The sequence below is a fragment of the Caretta caretta genome, chromosome 27, assembly GCF_965140235.1.
Source record: "Caretta caretta isolate rCarCar2 chromosome 27, rCarCar1.hap1, whole genome shotgun sequence".
NCBI lineage: Eukaryota > Metazoa > Chordata > Testudines > Cheloniidae > Caretta > Caretta caretta.
The window spans coordinates 4,182,563-4,195,518 of NC_134232.1; the positions used below are offsets into that span (position 1 = coordinate 4,182,563).

Below are 12,956 nucleotides of genomic sequence, written 5' to 3' on the forward strand. Positions count from 1 at the left end.
TATGTTAAGAACTATTTTACTAAAATGGTCAAAACTATTTTACTAAAGTATTCTCTGCCTGTCACTAAAATATCGGAAAAGCTTTTTGTTTAATAAGTGAAACAACATATGTCCTGGCATTTAACTGGCATGACATCGCACATGCCCACAGAAGATAGTCATTGTTTGCAATCGGAAACCTGCATTTCCGTTTTTTACTCCTCTCTTACGCAGGCATGTTCTGCATTCAGCGGCCAATAGAGGAGCCCTCTTGTAACTAAGTCATCCCTGTGAATTGCTGTTGAGGGCAAACCACAGCTATACTGTCAAAGGGATACATTATTACTTGTGGCGTTGTAGTACCCAGCGTCCCCAGTCGGGATCACGGCCGCATTCTGCGCAGCGCTGGGCATATACAAAGTAAGGGCAGTCCCTGGCTTGAACTGACTAGAGTCTAAAAGCCCAATTCTGCCACCTTTACTCCGGTGGAAGTGTGCCACTAATGCTGCTTAAATGAATGTGCCTCCTCACGACATCCGTGTTGCACACCACTAGAGACCGCCGGGCTCGGGTGCCACCACTGGGTGACTTTTCAATAGCCTTTTCTACTCTGTGAATAGCCCGGCTGGAAATCAAGGGCTGCTTGTGTAGCAGCTTGCATCGCAATTGTTCCTGCTTAACCATCAGTGGTGCGTTAGAGTCTTCTGGCTTGTTTCAGAGTAAGGTGCTGCTCAGTCCAACGACAGGCAGCAGGATCCAGCTGATGTAACAAGCAAGCTGAGTAGGGAAAAGTGGGTGTATGTAGCAGGGACAGGAGCACATGGCGACATACCCAGAGAGTGAGCTGGTTAAATGGTCAAGTTAAACTAGGTCCAGGAGCAGAGGGGAAGAGTGGCCTTATGGTAAAGGCTGTCGGGTAGGATGCCAAGCACTTGGGACTAATTCCCTGCTCTGCCACAGATCTCTTGTGTGACCTTGGACAAGTCACTTAGCCTCTGTGGGCCTCCGTGCCTGGCATCCAATAGAAGGTAGGGCACAGCTCAGAAAGCGATACCAAGTGCCTTTAAAACTCACAGCTTCCCAATGCCAGGGGCAGATTGAGACTCATTCTGCTCTCAGGTGCAGATCTGGCACTCTTGGATCATCTGTGTCCTGCAGCCAGATCTGCGCAAGGAGCCTTCCAGGGCTAGGAGAAGGCTCAGGTCCAGGCATTTTGACACCCCCCGGACACCCTGTACCCCTTCCCTTGCTGCGTCTGTGCCCAGTCTCCTGGGTCAACCTGAGTGCAGCCTCATGCCAGGGCAGCCTGGCTCTAAGTCTGCAATACAAGCACTTAGGCCCTGACTCTGACACCCGCCCCTCGTGCAATGAGACCCAAGAGCAGCGTGCCAGGAGCACATGGTGTGTAAACCCCTCTTGCAGACTCTCCTGAACATTTCCCATTGCAGACCCTCTTCTGTGGACTTCGTTCAGGTCTAACACTGAGACACAAGCTTCTCAGTGAATGTCTCTTACTAGATAACTAGAATAGCCTCCCCCAGGCTGACCAAGAAGGAGCACAGCATGCTGGGACCTGTAATCAGCAGGCTGCTTTGCATTAAAGATGAAGGCAGCCAGGAGCAGCATAGCAAACGTACGTTTGGAGCACATGCCGGCTCCTCTTGACTCTATGCTGTTCTGCTGCGTGCAGAGCTGACAGCGCTCCTCCATCCCTGACGCTGCTTAGCTCTGCTGAGATGGGGCAATTCTCTGACATGGCAGCTTTTCGAGCCGCCAGCCCTGACAGGACCTGAGCGCTCACCAGCAGCTCTCCAGTGCAGAGCCGAAGTGCTGGAGAGGGGTAAACAGATGCAGGGAGCCGGTGGTCCCCGAATTAAGACATCTGCTTGGTGCTCTTATTCTGCAACTTGCCATTCCTCCGGGGGAAGTCCCAGTTCCAGCTGCGTGTTCTCGAATTCTGGACAGGGTTTAGGATAGCTGGTGCCAATGGAGAGAAGCCATTCAGATTTAGTCCCTGCTTGTGTAACCCACACACCTCCTGGGTATGGTGTTCTAGCTGGCTTTTAGCTTTTAGCTCACTAAGCTCCAGAGGTTCTATCCCGCCTGCCACCAACCGGGCTATCAGCATTACAAGTGGGGGCTTGTCTGGGATTTCAAGGGGAAGTCCCTGAGGTTCGGGAAGCGCTTCCTTAGCTAGGGGAAGTATGTAACCCCCACACCTCCTGGCTGTGGTGCTCTGTCCCATCTAGTGGCATCTAGACCACTTAGAGAGAGAGAAAATGAGTCTGCTCTACAGCCTGAGCTAACATCCAGTTGGCTTTGAGCTCATGCGGTAGAGGCTCATGCACTAAGCTCCAGAGGTCCCCAGTTCTATCCCGCCCCCCAACAAGCGGGGTCTGTTGGCGTTACACTTGCTCACTGGACTGAATTCAAACTTCATGTCTTCCCCTTTCACAGCTCAGATCTTGTCTTTTTATGATATTCCTTCACAACCTTGGCAGTCTCAAAGCCTGTTTCCTTTCCCCCACTGTCATGTCTTCATCCATGCAGACCCACAACCACGAGCCATTTCCCAGTCCCCTGGTTCCAGGCTCCCATCCTCTCTTCAGCCCAATCCCTCCAGAAGGCCACTTCTACCGCAGGCCCCACATGTGAGGAATCAGATTGGATTCTCCTGGGCTGTCAGTGCACCAGGACACAGCCTGCTGCGATGTTTGCATTTTGTACAGCGCCGTTCGCAACCTTGGGAAATGATCACTAATGTTAATGGCTGGGGTCTTCACAGGAGTCGGCTGGGAAATGAAATCCCTCAGGCTTTCTTGAAATCCTCAGCCTCTTTGGGGAGGGCCAGGCTAGTGATGGGGCCTCTGTCCAACCCTCAGCCCCATGGAAGGCTTGACTCCTTTCTCCTTCAGCCATTCCTGGTAGCCGGGCATCCAGTCTAGCTTGTAATATCGCCAGCAAAAGAGATTCCCCAGCTGCCCTTCGCCCTCGCTCTGCTCTGGAGTGAGGCAGATCCCCTTAACTTTTAACCTTGATTGAAGTAGCTTTCAGCCATCAGCGCCTGTCCTGACCTCAATCAGGGCAACTGTGGCTCCCTGCCTGCCTTGCAGCTCTGCTATCGATCTGGATGCAGATTTGGGCCACTATGTCTAATCCAGACTCCAAAACACAGCTCATTTTCCACTTCTCTAAACTTGGGCATTTTCCATGCATTTGTAGCCCCCTCAAAGCAGATCCCTTGTCTGTAAATTCACACTCTGTGACCAGACAGTATGCGCCCTCTGGCTGCACACACTCCACGAAGCATACTCCCTATGGCTGGCCATCCCAAGGGGACAGTGGGGGATATTTGCATCACTGACGAGCCAGTTTCTTCTTTCTGTTCAAGTGACTCCATTGCAGGTGCCTGCTTCTCTCTGGATTTAGGGTCCCAAGACAGAGTTTTAAGATGCCAGGTCTGGCCTGTAGATCAGCTTGTGAAGGATGTGGTGCAAAGCCTGAGTCGGGAGATCCCTGCAGTGGGCTATTATGAACTGTTAATGAAATTAGAGGTGTGGGGAATTTTTTCACCTAATTCTTTCTTCACTGAAAAGTGAATTTTTTGGAGCCGGACACAGCATTTGGTGGATCATTTCAGTTGGGGAAATGTTCCTTCCCAAAGAGTCAACACACTTCCAAGTCGAAATATTTCAGTGTTTTGCGCTGAGGTGGCGTTTCGATTTCAAATGTGGCCAATTCCCCGCCCCCAAAACGGAAAGGGTGATAGCCACCTGAAAAGGCCAAAATCCAGATGAAAAACTTTAAACAAAATTAGAGTCGCGTCAACGTGAAACAGTTCAGTCAATTCAACATGATTTTTTTTATTTTGCATTTTTTTGATTTGATGAAAAAATGTGTTTTGGTTTAACTCAAACTGGACTTTTTTTTAGAGTTTGTGGTTTGGCCCCAAACTGGAAACCCTATTGTTTGCTCAGCTCTAAGTGAAAGTGCTCCGAGGTTATGAAATTCCCCTTCTGAGGCAGGAAAAGGCTGTCTCCAGAGGGAAAAGGCCAGACTGATTGGGGAAGCAGCCACAGCCGGGGCCATGCCCCAATCAGGCCACAACTGGACCTATAAAAGGGCTGTGAGCCAGGAGCTGGGTCAGTCTCTCTCTAGCTGTAGAGAGAAGGACCTGGCTGCCTGAGAGAGAAGGGTACCTGAGTAGAGCAGTGCTGGGGAAAGGCAAGAGGAGCTGGGGAGCTCCAGCCTGGTAACCCCCCAGGCTGCAAGCCTTGTGCAAGGCCTAGAGAAGTACTGGGGCTAACGAGCTGTAGCCTGGGGTTAGACAGAGGCAGCTGGTCCAAACCCCCTTGCCCATGATGAGTGGTTTACAGACTGCAGTCTGCCCCAGTGACTGTCAGTAGTCATTGAGGCAAGATGGGGATAGAGGGTGGGGGTTCCCCTGGGAGGGGAAACCCAGTGTGTGGGGGCACTGCCAGGGGGCAGCACCCCAAAGTAAAGGAGCACTGGGGTCCAGGAGGGACATGGGGGCCAGCGGTAGGCAAGACACCATCCTGCAGAGGGCGCTCCAAAGCTGGAGAGCTAATTCCCGAGACGACCAGCAGGCGGCACTGCTCAAATCAAAATTGCTGAGGTGAACTGCCCTGGAGAGGGGACAGTGCCGGCAGAGCCCGTGCTGCAGCAGGGTGTGTGGGAGGAACACGCTCTCAGTGTGTTCATGGCTGCAGACTGGGCTTGCCAGGTAATGCTATTGATACTGAGGGGAGCAGATCCCTTCCTGCCGCACCGCAAGTGCACCCCCAGAGCTCTGGGCTGCTGGACAGCACATCTGGCACATGGCCAGCAGCACATCTGGCACACGACTAGGAAGCAGGGAGGCGACAGGCACCAGGGTTACAAAAGTCTGTGCAATGCTACTCCTTGCTCTTGGTTTGATCATCAGAATTGATGTGATGTGTCACTTACATGAGATGGGATAAAAATACTCAAGGTACATAGCCCTCCTGCTTCAGGGTGGAAGCTGAAGTGGGGGTCAGGAAGGAACTTCCACCAGGGCTTGGTTATGCCATAATTTCCCATTATGGCATTGATTTTCCTCGAAGCAGCTGGTACCAACCACTGCTGGAGAGAGGACATTGGTTCTGATCCGGTCTATCAGTTCCTAGGTCCCTAGGGAGCTGCCTGCTTCAGGGCTGGCCATTCCATGGCAGGACCGAGGACACAGCCTCCCTGATGGAGGTGTAGAGAGGGCTGCCCAAGGTAGACCTAGCATGAATCCATGCTGGCCCAAGCCAACCCAACCATGTCAGGCTCAGAGCTGCAGAATGGCCCAACTTCCCACCTCTCCACAGGATCGCAGCTCCGGATTACTTCAAGATGCTTTCAAAGATGATGATGATGATTTTATGCAGATGACTGTGAGAAAGGCACAAAGGCAAGTGGTGAAGGGAGGGGGCTGGCAGGGCTCCTGGGGGAGCGTCACCCCCTGAGACAAAGCTTCTGAACAGGAGTGAATCTCAGCCAAACTACAAGCACCTGGGCAGCAACACAGCTGGGGCTCTCGCTAGGTGTTCCCCTGCACCCAAGTCTGGCTGGGTGTCTGTCCACAGGGCAGAGTTCCCAGTGCCCAGACTCACTCAATCACACAGCACTCACACTCCTTAGCGGTGGAATGAGGAACACAGAAGGGGAGATCTTACCTCGTAAATATAATCAAAGAGCTCTAGTATTGTTAGGATACTAGCACCAATAAACAGTCCCATCTGACCGCCAATGTCACCTAGGGGAAAGAAAACAGCTCATTTTACTCACATGCTGTCAAAGAAACGTGCTCAGGGAATGCAGATGGGGACCCATCAGTTATGTCTTAGCTGGGATTTTCTGAGCATCAATCAGAGCCTTTCTCTCCCGGCTAAGAATGAAATCCCAGGAGATACACAGCCAGAATTTCCACACTGCTCTCCATCAAGGTTTCCCCTGAGGCTGACATGACGGTGACGTGATATTGCAGATGGCACTCACAGCGCGAGCATGGCTTCTCGCCCCAGCAGCTCCAGTCAGCAAGCGCTGAGATGAGAAAAGGCTACGTTTACACGATAAACTCCACATCACACTCATGATCCAATGTGACGAAGGATCAGGTGCATTGTGTCCCGCAGGGGAGCCCATTGGATTTGAACCCTTCCCCCGCTAATTGCCAGGGATGAGGGAAGGAAAGAAAAGATGGAACAAATCCCCAGTAGGAAGTGGTTTCCAGTGACTTGTCAGCGGGGCTGCACAGCTCGTTTTACAGAGCAGGCAGGTATGGTGGTGCCAGCACCTCCCTCTGGAATGGCTGGGGTAGAGCATGGGGAAATATTACAGCACTTGGCACTGACTGGAGGGGAAGAGGCTAAAGGTAAAATACTCCTCAACAAACAAGACCTAGGTCTTAGCAACTGAACCTACCCTTCCTCACGTTAAAGGGGGTGTGGTGCAGGCTGACAGATCTGCAGGTGGAAATCCTGTGTCCTTAGAGAACATGAACAAGCGATGGTCATGCTGCCTCTTACCCCTTCCCGGGGAATGTCACCTTCTAGGGGTGGAATGCAGCCTCCATGGCCCACTTTCTTTATAGATCTTGGTTACAGGAGTGCGCACTACCAGTATACAGGTAAATAGATACGGTGCCAGCAGATGGCACTCCAGAACCGGGCCTGTGTTTTGTCGACCCTGTTGTTGTGCATCGTAAAGGGTTTTCTCTAGCAGCGCTTTACAACCTCTGTTTTTTCAGGTTCTTTTGCACAATGGCTAGCAAAGGGGACAACTGCACTGCAGGTACCTGAGCACTGAGACCTCGACTGACAACACTAACTCACGGCATATAGGCCACTGCACCAGGCTGCCTTTGCCCCTAGAAACAAAGGGCCTATTGCCTTTCCAAGCCGCACCCACGTAACTGTTCAGGAGCCCTGGCTGAAGCCTTGAAGCTGCATGAATCCTGTCAAGAACAGAGCCCTGCTGTTCCAGAAAGCCCCATAGCATCTCTCTGTACTCCTGCCCTCACCAGCCGCCTAGCCTTGCGTGGGTCTAACAGCATAGCTCAGTGATGACAGCCCCATGAATATCTCATTGCATCAATCTGTTAATGGACCCTTACTAGCATCCAGCCTGAGTCACTTTCAAGGCTGCAGCGTCAGTAGGTTCTAGTCATTTACTTAAAAAACGGAGAGAGACAATAACAGCAGAGGAAAGGGCTTAAGGAGCTGCAATCCTCCCAAAGACCTAGAGGCCATGCATCCTAGGAGCTGAGCATTTCCACAGCTTAGGCACTAGAGGGACAGAGGGTGCCTGGGGAGTTTCCGGGAGTGCCACACTCTGGGTTTGTCCAGTCACCTAAGGTCAAGTTGTGGGAAAAGAGCAAAACAGTCACTTTGTGCTTCTACTAAAGCAAAGACTCCAACTCACCTCTGCTCTTGCAAATTCATTTTTGTTTGAATTCTTTTTCCTTTGCAAATGGAGGAGGTTTCCCTACTGGACTCCCACTGTTTCCCCCTGACCACCAACAAACGACGTCCCTTTGCCACGCACGTGAACCAGGTTGGGCATTTGTGACATTGCATTGCACAGCCTGATTGGAACCAGCCCAGAGTAACTCTGCATGGGACTGATTATTGCATCCGCTATTGTCTAGATGCTACAATGGGCAGAGATACAAGAGATGTGGGTTTTAAATATGGCCACAGACTTGCAAGGAGATCTCAGGCAAGACTCTGAGCTCAGTTTGCCGGTTGCCAAAATGGGGGAAGTGAGATTTCCATGACTCATGTCCAGGAGCACTGGGAGGGCTAAGTACATGGTGTTACATGTGTGTTACATGTGCTCTGAGCTCTTGCCATCCAGCCAGGAGGCCCCTAGGGAGGAGGCAGCCTTTCCTTCTGCAGCAACCTGCCAAAATTTGCAAGGGCGCCTTTTCCTGCCAAAGGACTTTGGGTTCAGTCCTCCCGAACGTGGCAAAAAATGAAAGTGCAGCGGGGTGCAAAGTCACGTGAACCACAGGGTCCGAAATGCTCACACTAATTTCCGTGAAAAAGATTTTCACCAATTTCTCCCAACCCTTTCCCTCAGCTGAGGAAAGTGGTTAGGGGAGTAGCCTGGGACTTAGGAACCCAGTGTTCAGCTCCCTGCTCTGCTATAGGCTGCCTGTGTAACCTGTGACAAGTCGCTTAATCTCTCTGTGTTGCAGCTCCCTGGCATGCCCAGCCTCATCAGGGTGCTGGGAGGCCAAATAGGCTAAAGATTGTGAGGTGCTCAGATACCAGTGAGGGGGACCAGAGAAGGGCCTTAGCCAATCAGATCAGTGCTTGTGTCTCTGTATAGTGCCAAAAATAATAGAAACTATATTAACTGACAGCTTGGTAAGTGAAGGTGATGGCCCACCACTAGCTGTTAGCAGCTGGAACCACAATTAGCTAAAGTATGGAAGCAGCCAACAAAGGCAGGTGTGATCAGCCCATGCAGTTCTGTCCCCATATGAAATGTCCCTTGCTTTGTTTTCTACTCTAGCAGCTGGGCAGAGAAGGGGAGGGGGCACAGACTGAGCAGTTTGCAGTTGGGACCGGAGTGGGTGAGAACAGTGCCCAATTGTTAACATTATGCGAATGAGCATTATGCAGATTTCACTTAATCTTTACAGTGAATGTCTTGATAGTTATGGCTATCATCTTCCTGACTTTCAAAGCAGTGTGTTCTGTCACTTAGGGGAGTGTCCTGGCTCACCTCTTGCTGTATTCAGAGGGGTAGCTGTGTTAGTCTGTATCAGCAAAAACAATGAGGAGTCCTTGTGGCACTCTAAGGTGTCACAAGGACTCCTCCTTGCTCTTGCTGTACGAACATCAAAGCTAGCCCAGACAGCCTCAGTCCAAGCTGTGAACTGATCATTTTCCTGGTAATTTACACTGGGAAAACAATGTTCCCCGGCAGCTGCAGTCACAGGCAGAAAGACCAATATGCTTAGCAATAGATAGCCCTTGTGCAAGAATATTGAGTCACAGTGAGCCACTGTATCTGTAATAGCAATGGATACGGGCTCCTTTCCAGTAGTTCTTCCATTGCAGGTACCCAGGAGAGCTTCATCCACTAAGTATGAGGCGAAGTGGTTAACTGATTATTCACCTTCCCCATTATTGTATTTGCTGGAATACACAGGATGCCAAGTGATGCAACTGGAGGTAATTTTACTGTATGTTCCCAATCTGTCATTCAGCTTAAAGCATCCATGAACAGAACATGCTGTATTAATTTAGTAGAGAAACAACATCTATAATATTGCAGTCCAGAGCCCCATGGCACGTTCTGACAACGTTTCTGTTGCAGGGCAATACATGGCATTGGAAATGCAATCTCCCTGCTCCTGCTGGTTCTTCCCATCCTCTTGACCTACAGCCTTCTCCCTCTCCTGCCCTGGAGCTGGACCCACCCATTCCGGAGTCCTAGAATCTACTCACCACATCCCTAAAGCCAGCTGCCCACTGACCTGACTCTGGATCCGTCCCCAGTCCCACTTGGTTCCTGGCCAGGTACCTCTCAGCTTGCGGTTGCTCCAAGGAGAGGGAGGGGCGTAGGAATAAAATCACTTTCACCGTAGCCGAGGCTTATGTCTGACAAAGCTCAGGGGGAAGAAATCATTTGAACACTTATTTGAGACTGATTTTTGTAATGTCTCCTAAGTTCCTCGCTATTGCTCCTGGCTCTAGTGTCCTGCCCGTTGGGTGGCTTGCTGGGAGTCCTCAGGCCTGTCTCTTCTCTTCGGCGTATCTCTTGAACCTCAGGGGCGCTGACTTGGCCAGAGGAGTAGCCAGTGATCGGGGAGACCATATGGGCTCTGCATTCATGACAGGAGACACTTCAGTCGTCCCTCCAGTAGGCTTCCAGCTCATGTCCATCTCGGAGCGGATGAGACAACATAGGCTCATGCATTCCCACTGCCCGTAAAACCATTCCTGCAATTTCATCACGAGTCCCGGGATATCTGGGCTTTTTTTAAAGGGTTCCCCTGAATTTCTGATTTCTGCCTCTGAGCTTCTGAAGTTTTGTCCTTTTCCAAAATGGTCGCCCTCCGCATCACTGTTAGTGGGGCTGAAGCTGACTCCCAGACCATCCTTTTATTGTCCATGTGCTCCCTACTTCTGTTTGCATTGCCAGGACGCTACTTCTGATCCAATTCCTTAGGCCTGGAGATGTCGTGGGAAAGGCTGCTGTTTACCTTGTGTAGTAACTGGAGTTATTCCAGAGGCATGGTCCCTATGTGCCTTCCACTCGAGGTGCGCGTGTGCTCCATGCATCTGAGACCGTAAGATTTTCATTAGCAGTGTGTTCGTCTGCACTGGCGCCCTTCTCCACCTCGTGCTCCGATCAATGGATATACGAGGCTGTGCGGTCTGACCGTCTCTCCAGTTCCTTCTCTACTGCAAACCGGTAAGGGTCAGCCGCAGAGGGGAAGGAGGATGGGAAGCAGATCACCTATGGGGACCACACAGCTCAAAGAACTCCAGCTACTGTAAAAGGTAAGTAACCTTGTTTTCCTCTTTGAGCGATGGCCCCTATGTGTATGTGACTCGAGGTGACTCACAAACAGCATTCACTGAGTCGGAGGCTGTGAGAACCTCGGCAGTATCACAGACTGGACGACTGCTCTGCTGAAGGATGTGTCCGCTGTACAAGCTTGCAAAAGTATTGACAGAGCTCCATGTTGCCTCTCTGCAAATCAGAAGAGGGGCATCTGGAAGAGAGACTACTGGTGTAGATCTTGTCAAGTGGGCCCTCACAACTTGTGGAGGAGGAGTCATCGTTAATTTGTAGCCAACTAGGATGCAACCTGAAATCTATTTGAAAAGTCTCTCTGAGGAGATAGCTTCCCCTCCTATGCATTTGGCAAAGGAGACAAGCAGTTTAGGAGATGTCCTGAAGTATTTCATGCTCTGTAAGTCCAATGATGCCGGCACCAGCTAGGAAATCTTTTCCATTTTGCTGGGTAGCATTTTCTCTTGGAGTCTCTTCTGCTGCTGCCAAGGATGGATAGTACTGCCTCTGAGCATGACCCTTCTAGGTTTGCCATCCATCCAGATGCCACATTGTTAGATGGAAGGATGCAAGGTTGGGGGGGCGGATCTTGCCTTTGTCCCGCATCAGTGAGCCTGGGAAGAGCAGAACATGCCCATGAGAACATCTGGAGACTGCAGGGGAACCAGAACTGCATTGGCCACCAAGGAGCAACTATGCTCACCAATGCTCCATCTTGTTTGATCTCCCCCAGGAGTTGATGAAAGAGAGTGACAGTGGGAAATGTATACATCAGTGGTTCCAACCACTGTACTAGAAATGCATCCCCTTCAGAACTGTGGCCTGGAGCTTCACTGGGGCAGACACTGAGCTTTTCTTGTTCTCTTGAGACGCAACGGGATCCCGCAGTGGGAATCTGCACTGCTGAAAGATGCTCTGTTCTTACCATTCGTGGTCCTTGGAAGAATGCCTGCTGAGGCTGTCTGCCAGCGTGTTCTGCACCCCAGGAAGAGGTGCTGCCGAGGGGGTGCAAAACCAAACTAAAACCAAACCCAGGTACTGCCAAGGGGGTGATCTGGTGGTGAGTGCACCAGGTCCGGACATCGAGCTCTTCCATGCAGAGATGGGTGGACATCGCCCCTCCATGTCTGTTCATGTAATAAACTGGCCTGAACAGGCAAGGACGGAGCGAAGGGTAGGAATCATGTGAAGGCTTCACCTGCTGCATGCAGGTCCAGAAGGTTTATGTGCAACTCGGTCTGAGTACCCTGTGCTACATGTTCACACACATGCCCCCCCATTGTTGGGAGGTGTGTGTAATCAATCTTTTCCCCTTCCCTTCCTCCCTCCCCCAGGCACACTGCCTCCCAGGTGAGCGAAGTCAGAACTCCGTGGGTACATCTGCACAGCCAGCAGCAGGCAGCTTCTGAGCTTGGGGTGACAGACTCCGACTTGCGGGGCAGCATAGACCATGCTTTTAAGTTGCGTCTCGGACCAGAGCTCGGGCTGCAAAGCCCATCCCACTACTTAGGCTTCAGAGCCCCAGCTCCAGCCCGAGCCATAATGTTTACACTGGGCTCAGAGCCTCACAGCCACTCACTGCACACACGTACCCTGTGGGGGAGTGAAACTGGTTTGACCAGACTGTGCTTGCTTAGCATTTAGCCTGGCCACAGCCACGCCTGTAGGAATCACAGATGGAGTTTTGCCAAGGGTGTCAGATATATACATGAGGCCATGGGACTGAAGAGGATAAGGCAGGTTCATATCATTGTCTGAGGGCTCAGCCAATGTTGAGCAATGCGATCCTTTGTAGCCTGGAATCTGTCCTTAGTTAGGAATGCTTTGGCTCGGATTGAATATGGGGTTGCTCTAATAAAGCCTATAATCTGCACAGGAGCTAAGCATGCAGCTGAAATCTGAGCAGGGGCGAGGCTGTTATCCGTACTTCTTGGTATGACTTCACTGCTAGAGGCCAGCTGCCATGGAAGGGGAACGTTGACAACACTGATGATACAGACGAGCTGCCACTACCAATAACACCTTCAGGAATACCCTGGGTGCCATAGAGAGACTGAAGGGGGGTTCTCTGCATTGGTAAGGACTAGGCCCACAAAAAACTGTAGGGACCTCCTGTGTGCCGGGTCAATGTCTATGTGGACACAAGCATCCTTTAAATCAACAGCTGTGAACCAGTCATCTGTGTTTAACAACGGGATTACAGAGGCCAGGGTCATTCTGAACCTCAAGGGGTGGATGAAGACCTTCAGCTGTCTGAGATCCCACCTCCTTTCTTCTTGGAGATGAGGAAATATCATGAATAAAATCCTTTTCCCCTGTGTTCTATGGCTTCCAGATGGCATAGGAAGTCTACTTCCTGTCTGAGCATCCTCTCATGGGAGTGCAATTGCAGCTATAACACTCTGATCAGCCGG

General features: G+C 51.1%; 1 protein-coding gene across 4 annotated transcripts in view; it reads right to left on the bottom strand.

Annotated features, from left to right (window-relative positions):
• Positions 1-12,956, bottom strand: part of LOC125626865 (acid-sensing ion channel 2) — a 1,352,865-nt gene that overhangs the window by 8,159 nt on the left and 1,331,750 nt on the right. For 3 of the 4 annotated variants that reach the window (XM_048830385.2, XM_048830387.2, XM_048830386.2), the window contains one exon: positions 5,682-5,761. The exons of the other annotated variant lie outside the window; for it this stretch is intronic. In XM_048830385.2, coding sequence (XP_048686342.1) covers positions 5,682-5,761 — 80 coding nt within the window. The remainder of the gene's footprint in view (positions 1-5,681; positions 5,762-12,956) is intronic. 4 annotated transcript variants of the gene reach the window in all.